This window comes from Vanessa atalanta, chromosome 19, assembly GCF_905147765.1.
Source record: "Vanessa atalanta chromosome 19, ilVanAtal1.2, whole genome shotgun sequence".
In the NCBI taxonomy this organism is placed as follows: domain Eukaryota; kingdom Metazoa; phylum Arthropoda; class Insecta; order Lepidoptera; family Nymphalidae; genus Vanessa; species Vanessa atalanta.
In genome coordinates, this window is record NC_061889.1 from 590,664 (window position 1) to 614,614 (window position 23,951).

At 32.1% G+C, this 23,951-nt stretch overlaps 1 protein-coding gene across 1 annotated transcript in view; it reads right to left on the reverse strand.

Annotated features, from left to right (window-relative positions):
- The window catches only part of LOC125071513 (mucin-17), a 58,122-nt gene that overhangs the window by 4,549 nt on the left and 29,622 nt on the right, over positions 1-23,951 (reverse strand). Inside the window, exons 3-4 of the mRNA XM_047681797.1 lie at positions 8,823-8,905; positions 292-341 (exon numbers count right to left, since the gene is read on the reverse strand). Of these exons, the coding sequence (XP_047537753.1) occupies positions 292-341; positions 8,823-8,898 (126 nt within the window). The 5' untranslated portion in view covers positions 8,899-8,905. The remainder of the gene's footprint in view (positions 1-291; positions 342-8,822; positions 8,906-23,951) is intronic.

Below are 23,951 nucleotides of genomic sequence, written 5' to 3' on the forward strand. Positions count from 1 at the left end.
TTTAATCTTAATTGGTCCGACTCGAAGTTTGAATTCAGAGCCTCAATATAGGCAGTTGTATATGTATATTGTATAAGTACTTGGTGTTGAGGATCCAGAACAGAGTCCATTTATATTCGAACATCCATCATAATTACATATATTTTTAAAATTTCTTAAGTTGAAAATATGATAAAGTAATGGGCTAAAATTTAGGTCACTTTCTACTGATAAAGCGTCTTAATATATATTATTTAGAAACCAATACAGATTATAAATAATAGTATTTATAGTGTAAATTATTTCACTTACTCGTCTTCGATGAGCCGTTCTTCGAGCTCCATGACAAGTTTGGAACGAATCTGAAAATTGAAGAAAATAATTATTAATAAAATCTATATGTTCAAATTACAAGTAAGAGGAGGAAAACCTTTGTTAAATCGTGACCACTCGAAGCATGTATTTATATGCATGTATCACATTTATTTTACATATTTAATTAAATATTTTGTTATAGTTATTGAAATATAATTAAATATCAGCGATATAATTACATAAACGGTCAAATTATATCAAATCAAAGTATATTGAATTAATTGTAAAGCTACTGCTTCGGAAAGTCTACTACCGAGAAGAATGGACAAGAAACTCAGTAGTTGCACTTTTTCACCATTTTAATGACACGTCTGTAAAGTACAATTACATATTTATGTATTCTGCCTAAAATTCAATAAATACTTTTTTTTCCTTACTATAATTTTGTATTGAATAATAGGTATTATTTATCAATGCTTTTTTGACATCTTTAATTTTTTTAATAGGCCAAGTTAAAAAAAATCTGATGGAGTTTTATTATAGAAAGGATTACCTTGCTTCAGCTTCTAGGATTTAAATGTACATACATCATCAACAACCCATATACATATTTAATTGCATACAGTTGAATATAACAGAGGAGAAAAAGAACAGCTAATGATCTTTTGGGATTCTCATGAATAATCGATATTTGTAATTTGCTTAGTGTTAAATAAATAAATAATAAATAAATAAATATTGGACAACATCACATACATTACTCTGATCCCAATGTAAGTAGCTAAAGCACTTGTGTTATGGAAATCAAAAGTAACGACGGTACCACAAACACCCAGACCCTTTTTTTTTTGTTTTTCTCGCTGGAAAAACGCGTTACGCGCTTCCCCCACGTGATGGAAGGTGGGGGGGTGTGTGGGACTCCCCGGAGCCCTGGACGCCGAGTGCGCCCAGGTACGCCGGATTACCCACTAAAAAACCAGCGGTACCCTCTCCGTCTTTCGGCGGGCGCCACGGGATCGCTAAACACCCAGACCCAAGACAACATAGAAAAGTAATGAACATTTTCTACATCGACTCGGCCGGGAATCGAACCCGGGACCTCGGTGTGGCGTACCCATGAAAACCGGTGTACACACTACTCGACCACGGAGGTCGTACAATCGTGAAACGACAGAAAGTAGTATGAATTAATGAATATAACATTTAAGGAATATGAGTATCATATCAAATTCATATCGCCGGAAATCGCTTCGAACGTTCAAGAGTATTTGTTATATGAAATAAGTTCACACAGGACGAGTTGTAGATCCGTTAAAGCTTTCATTGCCTAACCTAATACAATACGATTTAAATCCGGCTTAAAATATGGTTATACAAATAATTGCAATATTAAATCATCTCATTATAGCACAATACGATCAATACAAATAAATGCATAAACTAAATACTACAGTACAAAGAGTAAAGATCATACCGCTATTTACAATGAATAGGACTTATACGTAGCTTTCTAATTGTCAATTCTGAACTTAAGATGCGTGTAGTCACTAGTGTCTCTAAATTGACTTTGATGTTTGTTCGTATCAATAATTATATTTTTATATTTTTCATACGAATGAAAACGAAAAATAATGATAGTATTTAAGGATTTATACAAATATTATAAATGCATAAGTCTAGATTTCTATTGCGAATTCTAGCATAGAAAATTGGCACAGAGATAGTTTATAGTACCTATCGATTAGTAGCTGGCGGAAAAAAGTACCAAACATTTGCAAAATTCTCTCAAACGCGGTTGAAGTTGCGGGCGGAAACTAATTAATGTATTAAAAATAAAATTATTTTTTTATCTAGAGGTGGTCAGACTTCTTCAATTACTTATTTGCGAATATAACCAGAGTGTTTTACAGTTGTCTCCCTAACTGCTGATATAGATTTGTAATTTCTTAACCCAAACTTTTCTAAACTTGTAATTTTTTCTTTGGCCAAGAACTTGGTTTGAATTGGTTGAGAGAATATGTTAGTTTTAATAAGTCAAGTAATGCCTAAAAGCTTGACTAGTCAAAGAGTCGTGCTTTACAACCTGAGTCGAGTCATCGACGTGCACTTTCACCGCGTACTATCTCTGTGACCCGAGCTCACTCGTTATCCTTATTGTCACGTCTTCACGTGGGTGGGAATTGAAAACGAAAGTATATTGCTTGCGGTTTTTATGTAATTGTTTTTATTGATTTTTTTTGCTTCGATAATCTTAATTTAATATAAATAATTCGTTATTGTTTTTAGATTTTCATTTGTTTTATTCAATCGGAGTAGGAATAAAGACAAACAAGCCTTAGATTTACATATGTTGTGTACTAGTTTCAATTCTTGATTACATTAGCAGCCTGTACATTTCCTACTGCTGGGCTAAGGCCTCCTCTCCCTTTGAGGAGAAGGTTTAGAGCATATTCCACCATGCTGCTCCAATGTGGTTTTGGTGAAAATGTGTATCCAACAAGACGTATTGAATTACCGTCGTGGAACCAACACTAAACCTTCTTCTCCTCAAAATTAAAAGCGGACCTTTGTTCAGCAGTGAGAATAATTACAGGTTACGGTTTCCGGCAAATTATAACGAATGAAAAAAAAATTTTTTTTTTCATAAATAATTCTATATTAATATATTTTCCAAGTAACTATTTAAATTGGTTTATATAATATTCAATTTTGAATACTAATTTTAACTCAACGACTGTACGCCTACGTACATATACAAATACAATATACCACGAATCACGATCACAGTAACATAAAAACAAAACGTACATTATATTATGAATTAAACGATTAGTTTGAACGTCGAACTCTAACAAAATAAACTGTACAACCTGTTAAAAGTGTTATTCTATAAATATATTTTTAATAAATAATATACATTTACATAAAATTTATTAAAATCGTTTTACTTACTTATTCGCCTTAATTATACATAAATAACAATTAAAAATAGTTGCTGTATAAATTATATATCAAAATATGTGATTTGTTGTACAACAAACTGATAACCGACTTATGATATTTTGATTTGTGTATTTTGTGACACTGGGACAAAAATTGGCTTACGCTATTAATTTTGTATATTAATAGCGTAAGCCAATTTTTGTCCCAGTGATTATCGAAGAAAGCTGCACATAAAAACTCGGCTATGATCTCATTTTGAAGAGCTCTAGTAGTAGAAGTGCAGAAAATTAAAAAGTATGCTTGATTGAATTTTACTAAATTATTACAATTTAACAAATAATTAATTTACTGACCGGTTAGAGAGCGATGCTACGGCTGTATATGAAAAAATAAAATGAAAAACGTAAACAAAGGTGAAGTAAATTGTTATCGACAAAAACCAATTGTAACTGAACTAAAGTATACAATTTTCACTAAAAAAAAACATTTAAATAATGTTTCAACATTTTGGCGCCAAATGTAGATGAGTGACTTGCAGTTTACAGTGAAATTAAATCAAAACAAAACCTGTCATAGGTAGGAATAAACGCAAAGTTTCGCTGGTGACCCACTAGCCCTTTTAAATGTTATAATTACTAAAGTCGCTTATCACTTTTTGACAGTTTGACAGTCGTATTATGTGGCGAGCTTCGGATGTGTTCGCACAGTAGAAATCTACGGGGTTTATTTGCGAATGTCTTGACAACTAAGAAATAACTGTATCCGTTCATAATGACGAAGAAATAAACGAGTTGTTCAAATATAATTTTCGATACAAAAAAAAAGTGTTATAATTCCCGACAGTTTTGCTGGTACTGAAAGACTAAAAAGTTTTTTTTTTTCAAAAAAAAAAAAAAGATGCTTATTAATTTTCATAACTATATAACAAGCTTCATTACTTTAATTCAAACATACTTTAATATCAATTAATTAATTCTTTGTGGGTCATTGAGAGTTCCGTTGACATTTCAAAGGTCGATCACAATCCGTTCATTATGTTTTGATATTAAAAACGAAAATGTTTTTTCATCTAATACAGGCGTAAATTATAAAACAATTATTTCCGTATACGATACAAATCAATAATAATAGTTTTCACAGTTAATGCTTTCATTGTCTTATGATTTAAAGTTTTTGATTTTGCAAAATAAGCATTATGAGTTTTGTAATAAGATTTACATTGACATATGATACTGATATAACTACAATAATGAATATTTTATAATTGATTCTCTATCAATAAAATCCAACAGATTGAAGTATTATCTATTTGGCAGCCTAGGTACTTTGACCTTTGGATATAATCTTTTACAAGATGATCGTTTACCGATATAAAGAGGATCTACCTATGTATACATATTTATATACAGATCGGGTACATAATGCGTCTTTTGCATACATATGTAAGTAATTTTATTTTAGTTAATCTGTCCTATTTTTTTTTATTTGTGCGTTAATCACGTAAAAAGTATTGAACGTATCGATATGAGACTATGGCCAATCGCGGAACCGTCCGATCGTCGAATGGATCAACTCTTTCACCCTTTTATATAAATGCCCAGCGAAGCGGGTGGGAAACAGTTGATAAATTATAAAACAAATGAATCGCCATTTTAATGTCAAAACGGTGACTGTAAAAATTGTCGGAATTAGTGTGTGCAGAAACCGTGCATAAGCAATGAAAACAAAAAAGATTAATTATTTCTTCCGATATTAAAAAAATCCTATCAATAAAACATATTAATATAGTGTTGTTTGTTTTATAAAAATATATGCATAAGAAAATATTAAAATAAACACAATGTTTCGTAAGATCAACGAATTCTTGTTAACGATTTTATTGGTACAAGCAAGTGTCATAATTTCGTGATATTATATTGACACCATAATTTTTTTTTAAATCCTGCAACAGATAAGCAAATAACAGCCATTGTGAACACAATAAATATAGTGTTCGAAGTCTTATGTTCGGTCACACTGCAACTATTTTTAATCTCCCCTCATCTCTGTTGTAACGATCTAATTTTCCAAATGACACACAGTCCTGACATTTCCGGAGTTCAGAGAGTGCTCTTCTATTTGACTATTGACTCATCGAAGCAACAATCGAAGGGTATTGTACAAATTATGGGGTTATTCGGATCGAAGATTGTGGGTTTAGAGCAGTCTAAGATAACTGGTTGTTTTTAATCTGTGAGAATTGTCAAGATGTTGTTTTTGTCACGTTATTGTTATTGTGTAAGACGAAATAATAACGATTTGTGTGAAGAGACATTATAGAGTGTAAAGCTCGATGGTTTTCAAATTTCATGATGATGCTTTGTTTTTTTTTATAATGTAAAATAGAGTAAATTTTAAACTAGGTAATATTTTTACTATATCGCTTTTGTATAATTTAACAATGACCGTTATTTTTTCTTGTCAATAGAACGGATGTTTTTTTCATAACCATTATATCCATATTGCATAAAAATAGTGCTGTGGAGGCCTTAGGGTTAGAGCACTTATTGGCCTTCCCTATTCTGAAATTGCAAGATTGTAATATATACCTATGCTTTTATGCATCGTTCATCGGGTACTCATATGGCTCGAGCTATTCATAATTTGATAATTATGTACAAAACCAATTTAAAGAGCTATTCAAGTAATTATTTTAAATAAGTTTGCCTTTCCTTTACTATTTTATAAATAAGTGTACCTATTTATTATTCTATATTCAAATAGGCTCTTGTAAGTATTTTGAGCCGTCATTGTATAAAATAATTGAAATTGAAAACTATCGCCTATCACGGTTCAGGATTAGATTCTACCTAGAAGAACAGGCAAGAAACTAAGTAGTTACATTTTATCAAATAGAGTTTAATAATAAGCTCAAAGTTGAATGGTGAATAGGTCTGATCGCCATTCACTATAGAAATATATCTTTGAAAAGACCCTTGCAAAATAATCACATCATTATGGTAACCTTTATAAGATTCCCTGGTCAATTATCGACCTTATAAATAGCGGTCACAGAACGTTTCAACACTGACGGTTGCTGATTTTCTTTGTAGCAATTTTCTGTTGTGATCAATGGAGCGAAATCTGTTAGAACAAATAAAGCAGATTGAACACGTACGACACGTGTACTAAAATCACATATTATTATCATTCTATTAAGCGGGTTTCTGTAACAATATTATATATTTATGGTTAATACCTCAGGGCTGACAATTTTAATATGTTTTAATATTTATTTATTTTCTATACGAAACTATTATATTTATTTTGATAAACGAATAGACAGGTACAATATGAAGCATAATCTTACTTAACTATGGCATCTGTTACTCACAGTGAATATACTAAAAATAATATAATTGTTTAAGTATTTCGTTAACTGTTGATTTTAACTAACTGCTTAATAACCGGTGAACCAGCGGTTAAACGTTTATAAACTTTGTACGAAATGAATTATTTTTATATCAACTTGTCTACGTAATGTATATAAATAAATGTCATCTTATGCCTTCATTAGTACATCTTCACTACACGTTATTAAACTGAAAAATGGTTATTTTCACCTATTTGTATGTACTGGTCTTTCAAACCAAAAAGGTTGACGCGGTAGCCGGTGAAGAAATGCCTCCCCTGGAGACCCGTATTTAGACAGACTTTTGGATCAGTAAGGAGAAAACCTGTACTTACCTACCTTCCCTAGTAATAATAAAGCAAGCAAAATATTAAATCACAAGAGTTTATTTATTTATTTGTTAGTAAGTGATATATAAAAAAATTAATCGATTATTTTTACACAAAAGTTATCATAGCGAACGTGTGTGTGCGCCCTTAAACGTAATAATATGTTTCGAGACGCTTTTGTTAGCGGAGGACGTAAATAAGCTATTACTTAACGGTTCTATAGATTCGTCTTCATAATGTATATGTTCATAATATATTCTTGTATATTTTTATACAATTTGCGCACGCTGCTTTGTTTTCATATAAATATGATGTTTTTTATGATATACGTAGGCGGACGGACAAATGAGCCACCTGATGGTAAGTGGTCACCGCAGTCCATAGACAATGGCGCTATATAGCCTTGGGAACCACGGCTATATAATCCTCGTGCCTGTGTTATACTGGCTCACTCACCTTTCAAACCGGAACACGACAATACTGGGTACTGCGCTTGGGCGATGATGTATGTTTAAATATTTGGTCTAAATATAGCTGAATTAAAATTATTTAATAAATACCTATACATAAAAATAGTACTATTATATTTTATATACATAATGATTATTCCCATATTTCCCGTATTTTGAAGTCGATTAAACATATACATCAGTTCAAACGGAAATAATAATTCCTTAACTGCTAATTAAAATTAAGATAATTAGATCGTAATTGTTTACTGGTAATAAAATATTCTTCGCGTTGGAGGATAATCTAACTTAAAGTAAAAACACGTTGTCCAATAGATTGTCCTGTGACATTAATTTATCTAAGTCGTTTGTTGCCTATCTAAATGTCACGGAGTCGTTGCACAGCCTGCGCTATATAAAGGCCGACCAGGTCATCGGAATGTTCAGAAGCGTGGCCAGTATGAAAACATCTCTTAAAATTTTCTTTAAGAAAGTATGTACGTATATAATTAGGTATTTTATTTATGTACTTGCTTTTTAGGTATAATAAAACTAAACGCTATTGGGCTTAGGCCTCATATCCCTTTGAGGAGAAGGTTTTGGAGCTTTGTCCACCATTATGCTCCAATGCTTGTTGGTGGATTCACATGTGGCAGAATTTCATTGAAATTAGAATCATGCGAGTATTCTCACGATGTTTTCCTTTACCGAGCACGAGATCAATTATAGACACTAATTAAACAAGTGGAAAAATCAGTGGCGCTTGCCTGGATTTTGAATTCGCGATTGGTTAAGATATATAATCGTTCTAAATACTAAGCCATTTTGATTCAATCATCTCATCTCTGATTGTACGTCTATTCTTATTTATTTGCCTGAATAATGTTTTTTTCTTGAGTATGTCGTTAGTTCTCACTTGTAATTTTTACCTTCTATTTTATTTTTGGTACGTATAATAAAGTATTTCATAAAACCTTTTAATATAATAACACTATATTAACAGTTGTATATAAAAATAATAGTATAGGTATATAACTTGTTTGTTTGGTTAGGTCAACTTAGTGTTACCCCGCGAAATTAAATTTTTATATGTTTGTTAAATCCCCCTGATAGTTAATTTTTAACGTAAGCAATACCCGCCCGGTTCTATATCCTAGATCCGGAGGAAATGACAATTTACTGCATAGACAATAAAAAATGTATATAAAAGCTTGATCTAAATACATTAACCAATTTTATTTACATAACGGGATATATGTATTTATATAATAAATAAATAAGGTATTTGCTAGAGATTCCGTTACTCTATATATCTTTAGTTAAAAAAAACAATAATATAAATTTCTGATTATAGCTATAACTTGTTAATAATGAAATAAATATTTTATTTATTATTTATTTATTATAAATACTCACTAAAAGCCAGCAACACGAGGACGACCACAGTTTTCGGAGACATTATTATATTCATATCTTCTCGCCTCCACCGCATATTAAATCTGTAAAGGAGGAATGGTTATATTTAATCTGTGCATATTAAATTGTAACAGTACATACGACTAAAAACACCATTTTTTTGTTAATTGGCTTGTTGACAACCCTATGATAATTAGTCACTACAGACATATAAACATATATCCATTTCTTACATCGCTAATGCGCCACCAACAATGTGAACTAAGATGTTACATCCCTTGTGCTTGTATATCCACTGGACTACTTATCCTTTAAATTAAAACACATCAATATTATTATTAGAATACCTGATGAGTAGGAGGTACCTACCCAGACGTCAAGTATTACTAGCTTACGTTAACTAACTAACTACTAATATATCAACAACTAATTAACTTAGTTTTATATTGAGTTAAATCTTTGCAAGAATATTTCATTTAAAGACGATACAATAATTCGGTACTCTCGAACTGATCAGATAGTGCCACATGGAAAGGAGTAGAACTTTCAAATTTTTAGTGTTCAAACGTTAGTTTACGGAATACTGGCATTTAAATTATTTTATTTTGGAGACGACGACGGCACTTGGTTTCCACTAGCTTGGCGGTAGAATATAATATGATGGTTGGGTGATTAGTAACCAGATGTAGACTTATATTATCCAACAAATAAATATATTATCGTATTACCCCCATGCATTATCTCACAAGCTTTCATCTTGAAATGCTACGCATTGTAGAATTGCAGTTTCGGCCTTGAAAATTTTCGACCATTAAAATGTTTATTAACAGTTATGTTAAGCAGTTTTATTGTGCTTCTATTGTTTTATAGTTAATTATATATTTGCCAGTCGTTATAGATGAATTATTAGTTTATTTAATAACTAAATCAAGATAAATTTATGTTCACACGGTGTATGTCACGAAGCGCGTGAGCTTGAATAACGTCAACGACCTCCTTATTATCGTAATATATACCTATAGTATATTTATCTCATGGCTCTAGTGGCTAGCTCTTAGAATTCCGAGGTTCTTGCCTTAGCCACCCAAGCCCGATTCTTCTTCTTTCAGGATATGTAGTGTTTGCCATCCCATGTCTCGAAATTACTCAAAGTTGTCATGTCAGATTTATTATCACATCGGATTAAGAGAATGAGGAAATAGTGAGTGCACTTATATTTGCGAACACATTTGAATCAAAAATTGATTACGATGACATTAATTACAATTAAAGTTTAATTATGTACGGAACAATTTTTTGTATATTATTCCTCCAGGCCACCTCATGTAAAGTCGTCGTTACCACCTACAGACATTAGTGATGTCAGAAATATTGACCATCCCTTACATCGTCAATGCGTTGTATGCATTGTATTTAACTAACATAACTTTGTATTTTAAATGTTAAAAAGGGGTAACAACTGAGTTTTTTGCCGGTTCTTTTTGGTAGAATCTATATTCCGAACCGGGGGTAGCTTCACTTACTATAGTTTGTAAATTGACGATTCAAAAGTGCTCGTAAAACCCTACTTGTATAAAGTATTCTTTGATTTTGAGTCTTTGATTTCGTGTCTAAGGGCTAGCTCCTAGCTATTATTATCAAACCAATATACTACTGTTGCTTCGAATAACACTGCATAGCTGACCTAAAGCTAAGGTTTGAAGACTAATCGAATTAACATTCCAATATGAAACAATATATTTTATTAATAACCATTATTATTAATCACCTAATACATTTTTTGCATCTAAACGTGCAATTCTTATACTATCAGTCTTTCCGCATTATATAACACGAACCGTTGCTGAAGATGTCCAACGTTGAGATTGGAAATTGTACACAATTATAGATCGTAAGATATTTACATAACGGCGAAAGTGGCGTGAACTGTCGAAAGAGTCAAATGTCAAGAGTTGAAACCACTGGGTGAGGAGCCTTCTGGTAATAAAACCGCTACCAGTTAATTACACAGATCGGGATAATGGAACGAGTTTTGAGTATGGAGCTTCAACATAGTATTAAACTAGATTTATGATTTAACTTTTACTTGAAACATGATCGTATATAATTAAATTGTTAGCTGAAGATATATGGTCGATTCGGTAAATAAAATTGTGTTATAGAGTGTCATAATGAAAGATTATATGTAGAGATGTTGTCGTCAATTTTAACCTTGAAACTTTACACTAACCATACATTAGGGCCATAAATCGACTTTATGGAGTAGGTACTCTTATAATCCGTCCTATATAAGCGGCATAATGCATTAATAAAAAAAAATATTATCTTTTCTCTCTTTGATTTGTGGGTAGCTTAGACAGCGGAAGATCCCAATATCTTTGAATCAATCCAATCTCGAACGGGAATCCGTTTCGACTGGAGAGGGTTCAGGTGTAGACGCATGTCTTTGGCATTGTCTTGGCATGCCACCAGTATCAGTGTACTTGGCATGGGTGTGCAAACATGGCCTATTACTAAATTCCGGGCTATTAACGAGAGTATATTGACAAAAATACATGATTTTCATTCGTGCGATCCGGGATTTGACAAAATAACCTCGAGATCAGTCTTATAAGAGCTCGATAACCTTCTCATCAAAGAGGAGATGAGGCATTAGCCCACCAGTGGGACATTAAAAGGCTGTTTCACAGACCAACGAGGCAGTAAATAACTTTTTGCAACTACGAGTTGAAGCAATAAATGCTTATTAACAATTACTATTAAACTGTGGTCATTTCCAATCTGTTAATGCGAATATAATTAAACGGATTTGTTTTATAAGAATACGGTTTGCGCAAGACGTACTGTGAAGAACAATAGCCTCTCCGATATACTGTTTACATCGGTAAATAGTTCAAGGTTATATTGAGGTCGTTAAGCAGAAAACAAGGGCGAAGCGTTATAAATAGAAAATTATAGTCAAATTTTGATAATTAGACTACAGGTGATCGTGAGTTTATTGTAACTAATGAAGATCCTAACTCGGAAGGTCGCATGTTCAAATCTGAACGTTAATTTTGTTTTTCGAGTGTTAAAATTACGTTTATTGTTTTTTAACCGACTTTTCATTGTATATAACAGTTTTTTTTGTTTCTTAGAATGAGGCGGTTTTGTGATAAGCCTTATTGTAAAGGCTTTTTTTTTGATTGAATTTTTATATTCAAACAGAGTAATACTATTTATGTAAATATTTTATATACATATATCTGTGGTCATTACTAAATACTATTATTTACCAATTTGGAATAGCAATAATGTTATGTAACAGGTTAAAGTTTAAACAACTTGTCAGCGCCATATACACTGCCTCAGATGAGCCTTTAAATTGAGAAAGTGTGATGAACGTCCGTTGTTAATTATAAGTTTATGTTTGATTAATCGGGGACGGAATGGTTGAGAAACAATTGAAAATATTTCTTTAATGAATCTAAATACCTTTCTTTAAGATCTTCACTTGGTGGTAGGGTTGGTCTGGGTAGGACCACACTCTTAATATATATTGACAACAGTACTCGATATTGTTGTGTTCCGATTTGAGTGAGTGAGCCAGTTTAAATACAGACACAAAGAACATAACATCTTAATTCGAAAGGTCGGTGGAGCATTTGCGATGTAAGAAATGGTTAATATTACTTACTCCAATGACTATGGGCTGTGGTTATCACTTACCACCAGGTGGCCCATTTGTTCGTCCATCTACCTATATCATAAAAAAAGATCTTCCAGTTTTGAAAACACATTAACTCCATCCGGTTAAGCCGTCCCCGTTCAATGTAGTGCCGGCTCTCGGTCGAAGTTTGATTTATCAGCAGAATGGTTCAGAAACATTTCTTATATGAGAAGGATATTCACCAAAGCTACTCACAGCTAAAACACGAGCTAATAAATTAGAAACTCAAAACTAGAGCTTCATTGAAGAAATCAAGACGGAATCTGTAAGAGCGTTCACTTGTAATGTTACAACTTTGAACATTGCACTAGAGGATACACAGATTGCGCACATTTGTAATGTAACAGTGCACAGAGATCTTTATACAATGATGATGTCCTTCTGAAGGTTATATTCAATGGGAATTCTGAGCAGAAACTTTATACAATAGATAAGCGTATGTTGAAACACTGACGCTATGTATAATAATTTTATAAAAAGGTAAAAATCTCCAAAACGAATTGCCCAATTGTTTTTTTTTTCACTTTAGATATTTTAATGATATAAATTATATCAATGTCATGTAATTTTCTTTATTAATAATCTGCACCCGTGTGTTAGGCGCAGGTTGCTAGTCCCTGCCTATTTCATAATTTCTGTAGGACGGGAATCCTCCACGGCCAGAGAGAGATCAAATATTGGACGATTGGTTTTTAAAGGCTTTCTAAAGCGTAATAAAGCGTTAAAAATGTGATTAAGATATCGCTTTGTAAACGAAAGTTTAAAAAGGGTGCTAATATTGTGGCTTGTTGCATAATATTAGCAATATTACCGACACAATCCTACTTTTTTCTGGGCGTATAATACTAATACTAAAATAAATATAAAATTCCACGTCGTATAAAAGGATTGAATCTTATTTAGAAAACGATTCAAATAATCTATGTAATAATGTTCCAATGAATTGCTCAATGATACATATTTATATGTTAATTTATATTAAGCACATACAACTTACGAGGCTGTGTTTTTAAATGTTTAGTTATAAAAAATGTTCACAGTGTACGCAATAATATAATCCGATTTTCATTGCGAAGTATAAATAGGTTTAATTTGAACTGCGAACACTTGGCCTAGACACACTCGGCGTAAATTGTCTGGAAATTACTAAAATGGTTCTATTGCCGACATCTTCATTGTTCGTTGCAGTTTCACGCGTCAAGGAAGATGCAACACGGAGACTGATTGATTGCCATATTCCTACCGTAATGCAAGCCAATTTTAAAACTCTTATAATTTACATAACCTTTGGTCATCCCATAGACTATACCATTTACATTACATTAACAGCCTGTAAATTTCCCACTCCTGGGCTAAGGCCTCCTCTCACTTTTGAGGAGAAGGTTTGGAGCATATTCCACCAATACGGGTTAGTGGAATACACATGTGGCAGAATTTCATTGAAATTAGACACAGGTGCAGGTTTCCTCACGATGTTTTCCTTCACCGCCGAGCACGAGATGAATTATAAGCACTGGGTTTGAACCCGAAATCATCGGTTAAGATGCACTCGTTCTAACCACTGGGTCATCTCGCACGGCCTTTACCATTTATATTAAATTACTGGATATCCGTCTCGGCTCCACACGTGTATACGTGTACGCTAAGTGTCTATACAATTATTTGATTCAAGAAGAAACATAAAAAGAAAATTCTTGGTTTTTTTTGACTAGGTACGTTTAATACATGCATTATACATATAAACTATATTTATATATAAAAAAAAAAACTTTTTTTTCAGTAATGTAACCCACAGATTAAGATATTTTGATATCGTCTCGACCAATGATGGCGTGTAAATTCAAGGTCAAGTTGGTCTTTGAATCGTGGAATTGGATATTGAAGAACGTTCTTTAACACAATGTTGCCTTCATTGATGAGAAATCATGTTGCAAGATGAGAAAATAACGTCAAAAAACTATCGTAATATGTTAAGAACTATATTATGATTTAAAGTATTTTTCAAATATTACAAATAAGTAAAATAGTAACATTCATGTTGCTTATAATAGACCTGGCAACACTGCTCCCACGTTCCACATATAAAGCAGTATTTCATATCATATCACATTTGTATGTAATCTTTAATTAGCTTTTTAAGAAATTTATCTTTGAATGCTGTTGAGATCAAATTTGATTTATTTCAATATGGCCGCAATCACAAAAAACTAACATTATTTAGCTTACAATTAAATACCTACTTATAAAATACATTCTGACGATAAGTTCAATCACTAACCTTATTGTATTTTCATACAAAATCTATTAATGTATAAATTGGCTTTTCAAAATTTACTCGTAAAGGACTCATAAAGGTCACTGACCTCATATTAAGTCAAAGATGCAACATTGTTGGCCATTAAGAATAATGAATACACGTGTTTACATATTTGGCTTAACCTTAATTACAAAAAGTTCAAGGTGGGAACACACTTATTACAATGTACAAATGTTTTCCACATATAATATAACATTTATTTTTATTGATTGTTGTTGCAATAGACGTATTCTGTAAAATAAACTAGAAACTCATCGCAGAATCGATTTCAAATCGTGAAATGTCAGAACGAGACATGTGACATTGATTGTCTTATCGAAATGGCGTTTCATCGTAAGCCGGTTGTCAACATCATATATACTTTGTGGTAGGGATTTGTGCAAACCCGTCTAGGTAGCTATCACCCACGCCTGATGCGTTATATTCTACCGCCAAACAGTAGTACACAGTATTGTTGTGTTCCAGTTTGAAAGGTGACTGATCCTTGGAACCTTGGGAACTGAGATTTGACATACCTTGCATCTTAAGTTACACCGGCAGTGTGAAGTAGAATAGGATGTGACTGGTACCCACAAAGTTGCACAAAGACTTACCACAAAGTAAAAAGTTTATAGAAGAGTTCAGAGAGAAAGATCTAGGGTGACTCTACGGACCACGCAGGTAAAGCCCCACGCAGAGTAACAACTAAAGATAAAATAGTGCTAAATTACACCTTAACCCACAGGGAAAGTCGTAAGACCTAGCGCGTGACCTCAAACTTTCCTAACTGAAGATTTATTTGAGACACGAATAACATTTGCAATGAAAATAGCTATCGTTGTATCCTATATGATTCAATTCGATGATAAAACACAATTAACCTATAATTAAACTATTCTGCTTTTTTATAGTACATTTATAATTTACATTTTATATGATTTTACGAATTTGTCTACATTTTTTTTTAATTTTTACCTGTTCTGGAAGAAACTTCTTCAATGCCTTAGTGGTAATACTTTGTACAAGCTCGTCCGTGTACCACTCATAATATATTTCTACCCTCAAGCAGCAATAACAAATACACACACAAGAAAATAATATCTTAGTTCCTAAGATCACTGGAGCATTAAAGATGTACGGAATGATTAAATATTTTTATAGCGTCAATTGTATATCTCAATAAAGGCAAGACTCAGTTAATTTTGTTCTTTATATCACGCTTACTAAGTTTCCAAATTATGAATTAGTGTTTTATTTTTTATTTAATTAAATAAAAATAAACAATATATAATTATTATTCATTATCTATATAATGTTTTAGCGAGTGATAAATCAAGTTTATCAATATTTATTTAACATGAGATTTTAATTTATTTATAATTAACCAAAATCTTTTAAATTTCTACTTAATTATATATCATATACATAAGTAAATATATATAATAAATGCTGAAATATACTACAAATAAATAAAATATTCAAAGTATATTAATATGATGTTTAATGTAATATATTACTGTAATATATTACGTCAATAAGTTGAAAAAGCTCGTAAGATGCGAGTCTCGGAGCAGTAATGCATGTGTTACGTGTCAAAAGTGACAATCATATTATGTAAAGTGACAATATTAGTGACCATTAGGTATACGTTCACGTTGACGTCTTGAAGTCATAATTACGTAGTGATCTTTTAATGAGCCTTTAGTTTGAAGCTTTTATTGATGTGTAACATTTTTCCTTTCGCTTTTTAGCTATCTATGGGAGTGATTCATGTTTTGTTTTGATTAATGATATTAAATCAAATCAAAATATACTTTATTCAAGTAGGCTTTTACAAGCACTTTTGAATCGTTATTTAACAAACTATTTAATGTAAAGCTACTACAGGTTCGGAATGTAGATTCTACCGAGAAGAACCGGCAAGAAAATCAGTAGTTTGTCATCAAAACTAGATATATCATTTACATTGAGATATAAACTTTACATTTATTTAAATATAACAATTAAAAAATGAAATAGATAAAAAAATAAGTTTCTAAAACAAAGAAATAAAATTTTACACTTACAAAACGAGACGGTTTTTTAACTGGTAACATATATGTTTTTCAATTTATTGATGAATGTATTTTATTATCACATTCTTTTATAAAAGTTTTCTTTCTATGATTTAGGTTTAGTGAAAAGGGACGGAAGTGTGTAAAAGGCAGCCGACAAGAGCGCGTTATATTATTTGATCAATGAGCGCGACTGAGAGTGAGTGAGAGACTTGGTCATCAGATGTTGCCAACCCATTTTCCGATAAAATAACCTTATTACCAAAGAAACTTATAATAGAGCAGTTACTATTATAGCATAAATAGTTTTTGTATAATTCAGAGAAAATAGTTCTTATGCAGCTTTTGAAATATAATAAATTAGATATATCTTCCTGAAAGAAAACCACGAGTTTATTGCGTTTGTTATTTTATTTTAATTCATCATTTTCTCATAGTAAAGAAAAATATCTACATGTTTGTCTGGTGAAATTTAGGTGTGCCCAAGTCTATCGAATAATCAACATCAGTGCAAATTGGTGGAAGAAAATCTAATCCTTCTCTTAATATGGAGAAGAATTATAATTATATTACTTTACGATTGTGTGCACATAGTCCAGTATGTTATCTCTACAAACGACATAGCAATAGCTTCAACGCTTTATAATATTCTAACCAGCAAGTCATACGTCTACTCATACATACATACATACATAAGCAGCCCGTAAATGTCCCACTGCTGGGATAAAGGCCTCCTCTCCCTTTGAGGAGAAGGTTTGGAGCATATTCCACCACGCTGCTCCAATGCGGGTTGGCGGAATACACATGTGGCTGAATTTCGTTGAAATTAGACACATGCAGGTTTCCTCACGATGTTTTCCTTCACCGCCGAGCACGAGATGAATTATAAACACAAATTAAGCACATGAAATTTCAGTGGGTCAATTCTCAAGGGGCATTAGCGATGTATATGTCTATATTAAAGGGCATTGGTAAACACTTACCGTTTACCTACCTATGTAATAAAAGAAAATCATATTTATTATGAAATGCTTCTGGTGTTCCACCTTCTATGAACGATCTGTGTCAGCGAATTATTATTGGAGCATTATGTCAGATTACAGCACTAAGACGTGACCAATTATTTATAACAGTCGAGTACTGATACCCGGGTCGAGCACCGCGCATCTTTGTTAAACAGTGAAAGTGAAATTACAGTACAAGGGACAGACTTCGAGCGTTTTAAGAATCAAGATTAAAATATATTTTATACAAAACGATGTTCGCCGATGTAATTATTAGATACGTATCCTGAATCAATTTAATGAATAATGTAATTAAGAATTATAAAATCAGCCCAATATTTACTATATATTTATAAAATATAAGAAACAATTTCGATATAATTTTTCGTCGTTAATTTTATTTAAGATATACTATTGACCTTTCAGTGTCTCGTCTTGCTCTATTAGTTTAGCCAGACTGCTGGACCAACTAGTTAACAAGTATAGTTGGACTGCATGTATATACATATTGGTATTAAGTTACATAAGCTTGATAATAAAAACTTTTTGCTTTGATTAGTTATAAATAATGTTATAATTTATTTGAATAAAACGCTTATTACTTGGACCTTTATCAATAAAGACATGCGATAACTAACTGAGGTGTGAGTACTATGAACAATTCCCAACTCTATTATACGATTATAGATCTTAAGTCTAGGACTATAATGATTATTCTACCTTGAACTGTATTAATCACGTGAATAAGTGACTGATGATTGGAATATAAAAAAATGATTAGATCTAGTTGATTAATGATTTGTAACATTTCAAATGATATTAAATTAATTGTCTTCATATTGATTTCATCAGCTTGACATTACGACATGGTTCTATCAATTATCCATCCTTTTTCTATTGGTTCCCTATGTTTAAGTAAAACGTCTGTCCCTTCGGATTGAGGATAAGCTTAATTCAATCAAAGGCAATCAACTGAGTAATAATAAGAATGTGGATTATATCGAAAAGAATCGGAATACTATATTTGAGAGTTCGGCAATTGTATATTTTTAAAGTTTATCTAATGTTTATTTACAAATAAAATTGCTACAACTAAAAAGTAAATAATAAGTTTTACTATCATCATATTATTACATCGCGTGTGTAATACACGTATGTGTTAAATACGCTGAGCATTGTGCTTTCGTTGATTGTCGAAAATTTATCATCAGTTCGAAAAGGGTATTTCTTTTGTAGTCTTTTCTCTGAAGAAATACACCGGAGTTTACCCAATTTTAAAAGTGATATTCTCTTGAAGCTTAAGAAACTGTTGTAAATACAGTCATATTAAATATTTATAAATACCACACAAATGTATATTAAATACCACATAAATAAATTCAAAAACAAGTTGTGACAAATAAATAAAAGTAAGCTTTTTAAATAAAGTCTTCAAATCATCTTTTTGAAAGATGATATCGTTGCCCAAAGGTTTATTTTAGTAAATTAAATTGAACATGTTACTGTTGATGTTGGAACTATTTAAATGTGTTTTGCATAAAAATGCACTATTTGCTACTTATTTTTATTCAAATATCATACGATTTTAATTTATAAAATTATCATCTAAAGCATCTTTAGATATTGAAACAATGTTTAAATTTAAAACCAGTATTACAGGTATAAGACAACAATTTCGACATTGTGTTGTAAGGGAAGCCATTTTTTATTGTTTGTTAATTCGTTCATGCTTTCGTGCATTAAATATGTGTGATTCTTGATTAAGTGCTAGTTACTTGAGACTAGCGGTATTCTCTCTGTTTGTGACGTCACGTCACGTTACGTCACGGGACTAGATCAGGTCTGAAATATTTCTTTCTGAATCTGTAGTAGAGTTATGTCAGTCGAATATAATTATTTATTTACTTGATAATGGTTTTAACGTTGACTGCACAAGAGATATTTAATCACAAAAGTGAATTCCACAGTCACGAAAGAACCGCTTTTACTTTTTATTATTTACTCACTGTCATCATTCAATGGGACGACAAGGAGTTTTATCGCAGGACCACCAGCTTTCCGTGTTCCGAGGTACGGGATTGTGAAATACCAAATTTTTATCCAAAAAAACTAAATGTATATGTTGGCCAGTAGAACTATGAGGTAGTGTTTATCATCGTACAATGTAGCGGTAACAGATTACGTGCTAAAGAAACAAAAAACAATTTCACAAATGAAAGCACGTGTCGAAGAAATCTCTCAAAAAGTAAAGAAAGAACTCATGACGCTGTAATCGGTATGAGATTAAGATAAGAGCAAGGAAGGCACGATTGAAGCTCAATAAAAACGTGAACGTGTGAACTCGCATTATTTACAATACGTGGTCTAAAAGATAGATAATCGCGAGAAGTTAATAGAATATGTCAACTGAACTGTTATCAGCTATGAGGGCTCAGTCGATAGAAACAATCGGAGGCTCAAATCTGAGAATGAAAATTACTCATTTATTAATATATAACATAGCATTGATCTGTTTCTAAATATATTCAGACAAACGTTTAGATTTAGATTTAGATTCCGACAACCACAAGTAAAACGCACGTGGGACGCAAACACGTGATCCCACTTTTTGTAAATTTAATCTTCTATATATATTTAAAAAGTAATCCCTCCTTCTCTCGGTCACGCTATAACTTGAGAACAGCTTTACCGATTATATTATTCTTCTTTTAAGTTTCCTAATACTTTGTTCTTACGAAAAGAATAATTAAGAAAAATGCGCAGAAAATTGGAAATCTTCAAAAAAGTGTTTATGCAGTTTTAGCATTTTATATGGATATTTAAAATTATTAATGCCAGTTCGAATTGAATATTAATAGCTAAGACAGGACAATGTCTGTCAGGTCTACCAGTAAAACGATATTTATTGAATTAACTTTATCGCCTATGATCAAAAACAGCGTAATTCCTTACAATTCTGTTCCAAAACATTTGAATCATAACAAATTAATTAATCAAACCAATCAATCAATGCTAACAGAAGATTTATTTATTTTTTATTTTTATGATATAGGTTGGACAAACAAATGGTCCACCTGATGATGTAAGTGGTCACCATCGCCCATATACAATCGCGCTGTAAGAAATATCAACCAATCCTTTCATCGCCAATGCGCCACCAATCTTGGGAACTAATATTTTATGTCTCTTGTGCCAGTAGTTACACTGGCACACTCAACCTTCAAACCGTAGCACAACAATACTGAATACTGCTGTTTGGCGGTAGAATATCTGACGGGCTTGCACGAAGCTCTATCACCAAGAAGAGAAGAGATTGAAGTTTTAGTAGTTGCAAACGTACGGGTCGGTATTTTTTACTTAACTATTGTATTATGTATACTATTGTAGATGTTGAGTAATACACTGTGGTCTTTCGCAAAATTATGTATCAATTAAGTAATCAGTCAATGTACGTCCGTCTGTTGCGAAATTAATAAGTCACTTTCTTCGTAATTATATAAAAACAATATCAAAAGAGCCGAGATGGCCCAGTGGTTAGAACGCGTGCATCTTAACCGATGATTTCGGGTTCAAACCCAGGCAGGCACCACTGAAATTTCATGTGCTTAATTTGTGTTTATAATTCATCTCGTGCTCGGCGGTGAAGGAAAACATCGTGAGGAAACCTGCATGTGTCTAATTTCAACGAAATTCAGCCACATGTGTATTCCGCCAACCCGCATTGGAGCAGCGTGGTGGAATATGCTCCAAACCTTCTCCTCAAAGGGAGAGGAGGCCTTTATCCCAGCAGTGGGACATTTACGGGCTGCTTATGTAATATCAAAAACCGATGTTTTTGAAGTAAATCGTTGATAGTCACGCTTGGATTACTTTGATTAATTATTTGCAGTAATTATAATTCAATCATTACATCAGATTATTACTCGATAATTATTGAATCGAATTAATTAATGAGATATCATTCGAGTGTGATTTATTGCGTGTTTAAAGCGTCACATGGTTACAGAAATGTGAGCTTGTCGCTTATCGAATGTTTTATCAGTTTTTTTTTCTTTTATTGTACACCAAGCGTCGCCGTCGTAAGTAGATGGTATAATAGGATACTTAATGTATATACATATTATGAAAATTCATACATGCCAGAAAGTTTTAAAAAGGCATAAGGGATGAAACATCTTAGTTTCTAAGGTTGGCAGCTCATTGGTGATATGAGGAATGGTTAATAATTCTTACAGTACCAATGTCTAGAAACAGTGGTCACCACTTACCATCAGTTGGTCCATTTGCTAGTCCACCTCCTTATTAGAACCAGAAGGGACGTAACATCTTAGCTCCTAAGGTTGGTGGAACATTGGTGATGTGAGAAATTTTTAATAATTCTTACAAAATGTCTATGGACAGTGGTCACCACTTACCATCAGCCGCCTAATTATTTGACATTAACACCTTCAATAATAAAATATAATATATTTTTAAGGTTTTTAATTGTTACTATATATATTTATCCTTATATCTCAAGATATACTTAGCTTTTTTAAAGATATTTGACGCCTTTAATTGATTTTCCGTCCGTTTAACATGCTAATTAAGAGAATAATGAACTGTTAGCTGCGCTTACGTACAAAGTAACGGGCTAAGTTTGTACGCACGTAAAGAAACTGAGTAAATATGATGAATGGTTACATTTATTACAGTTTATCACGACATTACAATGTTGATCGCAAGTTATTTAACAGATTAACGCAATCGTTATAGAATTTGATCGTTAGCGCTAACGAGTTAACCGTGATGTTAGTTTTTGTTAAATCTATAATATTACATAAAGAAGTTAGTTTAATAAAGAATTAAGTCAATCTATTTCCTTAATTTCTATTTCACTTTTGTCAGAAGAATCATATGATATTGAATATAGTGCTGATATAATGTCAGACGACAGAGAAAGAGAGGAGATAGAAAGAGCTAGCAATATGTTGTTAGTATCTTTTTTATATAAAAACGTTTGATGATTATAACTTTTGATGAATGTAATTATTTTTCGGACATTGTGTATTGCCAACATTCAGAAGAAACAAATAAACTTACTTTGATGTTCATATTATAAATATGGACGAGACTTCGCCGTAGAGTGTGGGTGATTGAAGCAGAATAACTTCCAAACAATCTCCTCGAAGAGGTATTTGTCCAGCAGTGAGATATTCACTGGTTAGTTAGTTTTTCTTCCTTTCTGCATTATTTCGTTTTAAAAAAAAATTGAAAAGTGTCTCTTTAGTTAAGTTTCATCAATACCAATACTAATTCTTATTAGGTATACAATGCTACCGATGTGATTTATTTGTATCTTAGGGTCTGTTAACATATTATATTGTAGTTAAATTTTAGGTGGTTAAATATCGACCTTCGTCCCACAGAAAGCTGACCACAGTCAAACAATGAAAGGCCACACTCATTTTCATCTCGTTCAAGTCGCAGATACGATCATCCGCTGTTCCACAGAAATAGTGCGTAACGTTAATTAAATTGTCTGCTAAAGTTTATTGGATTAAGTGTTTTGTTTTATTGTTTTCGTAATCCAGGATTCCTTTGATGATGTTTCATGCAAACAATTTAATTTAAGAGGTTTTAAACAAAACAAAAAAAATTGTAGCAATGATTTCGCATGTTCGGACTAGACTCAAAAATAAATAAATTGGTTTATATTGGTCAATACAGAGTTTAGTTATTTTCTGGTACACCAGGTGAATACCGTCGAAACAGATATAAATACAAGCACATACATTTTAAATCTCATGGTCGGCAGTAGATCAACAAATGCCTCAGCATCATGTGGTCTATTTGCCGGTGATACCATACGTACTACCTATACGAACTACCGTTGAAGTTATCAAGAAAGGGTTGACAGTTTAAATATAATATTTTAGCTTAGTGTTTTTCATATTGATTTAATTTGATCTAGTAATAGAGTATTGAAAGCGTTTCATTGTTATATTTTACATTTAAAATAAATGTCGACGGACACCGATTAGCTTAGTTTCAGTTATATATTAACAAAATATTATGAAATCCATC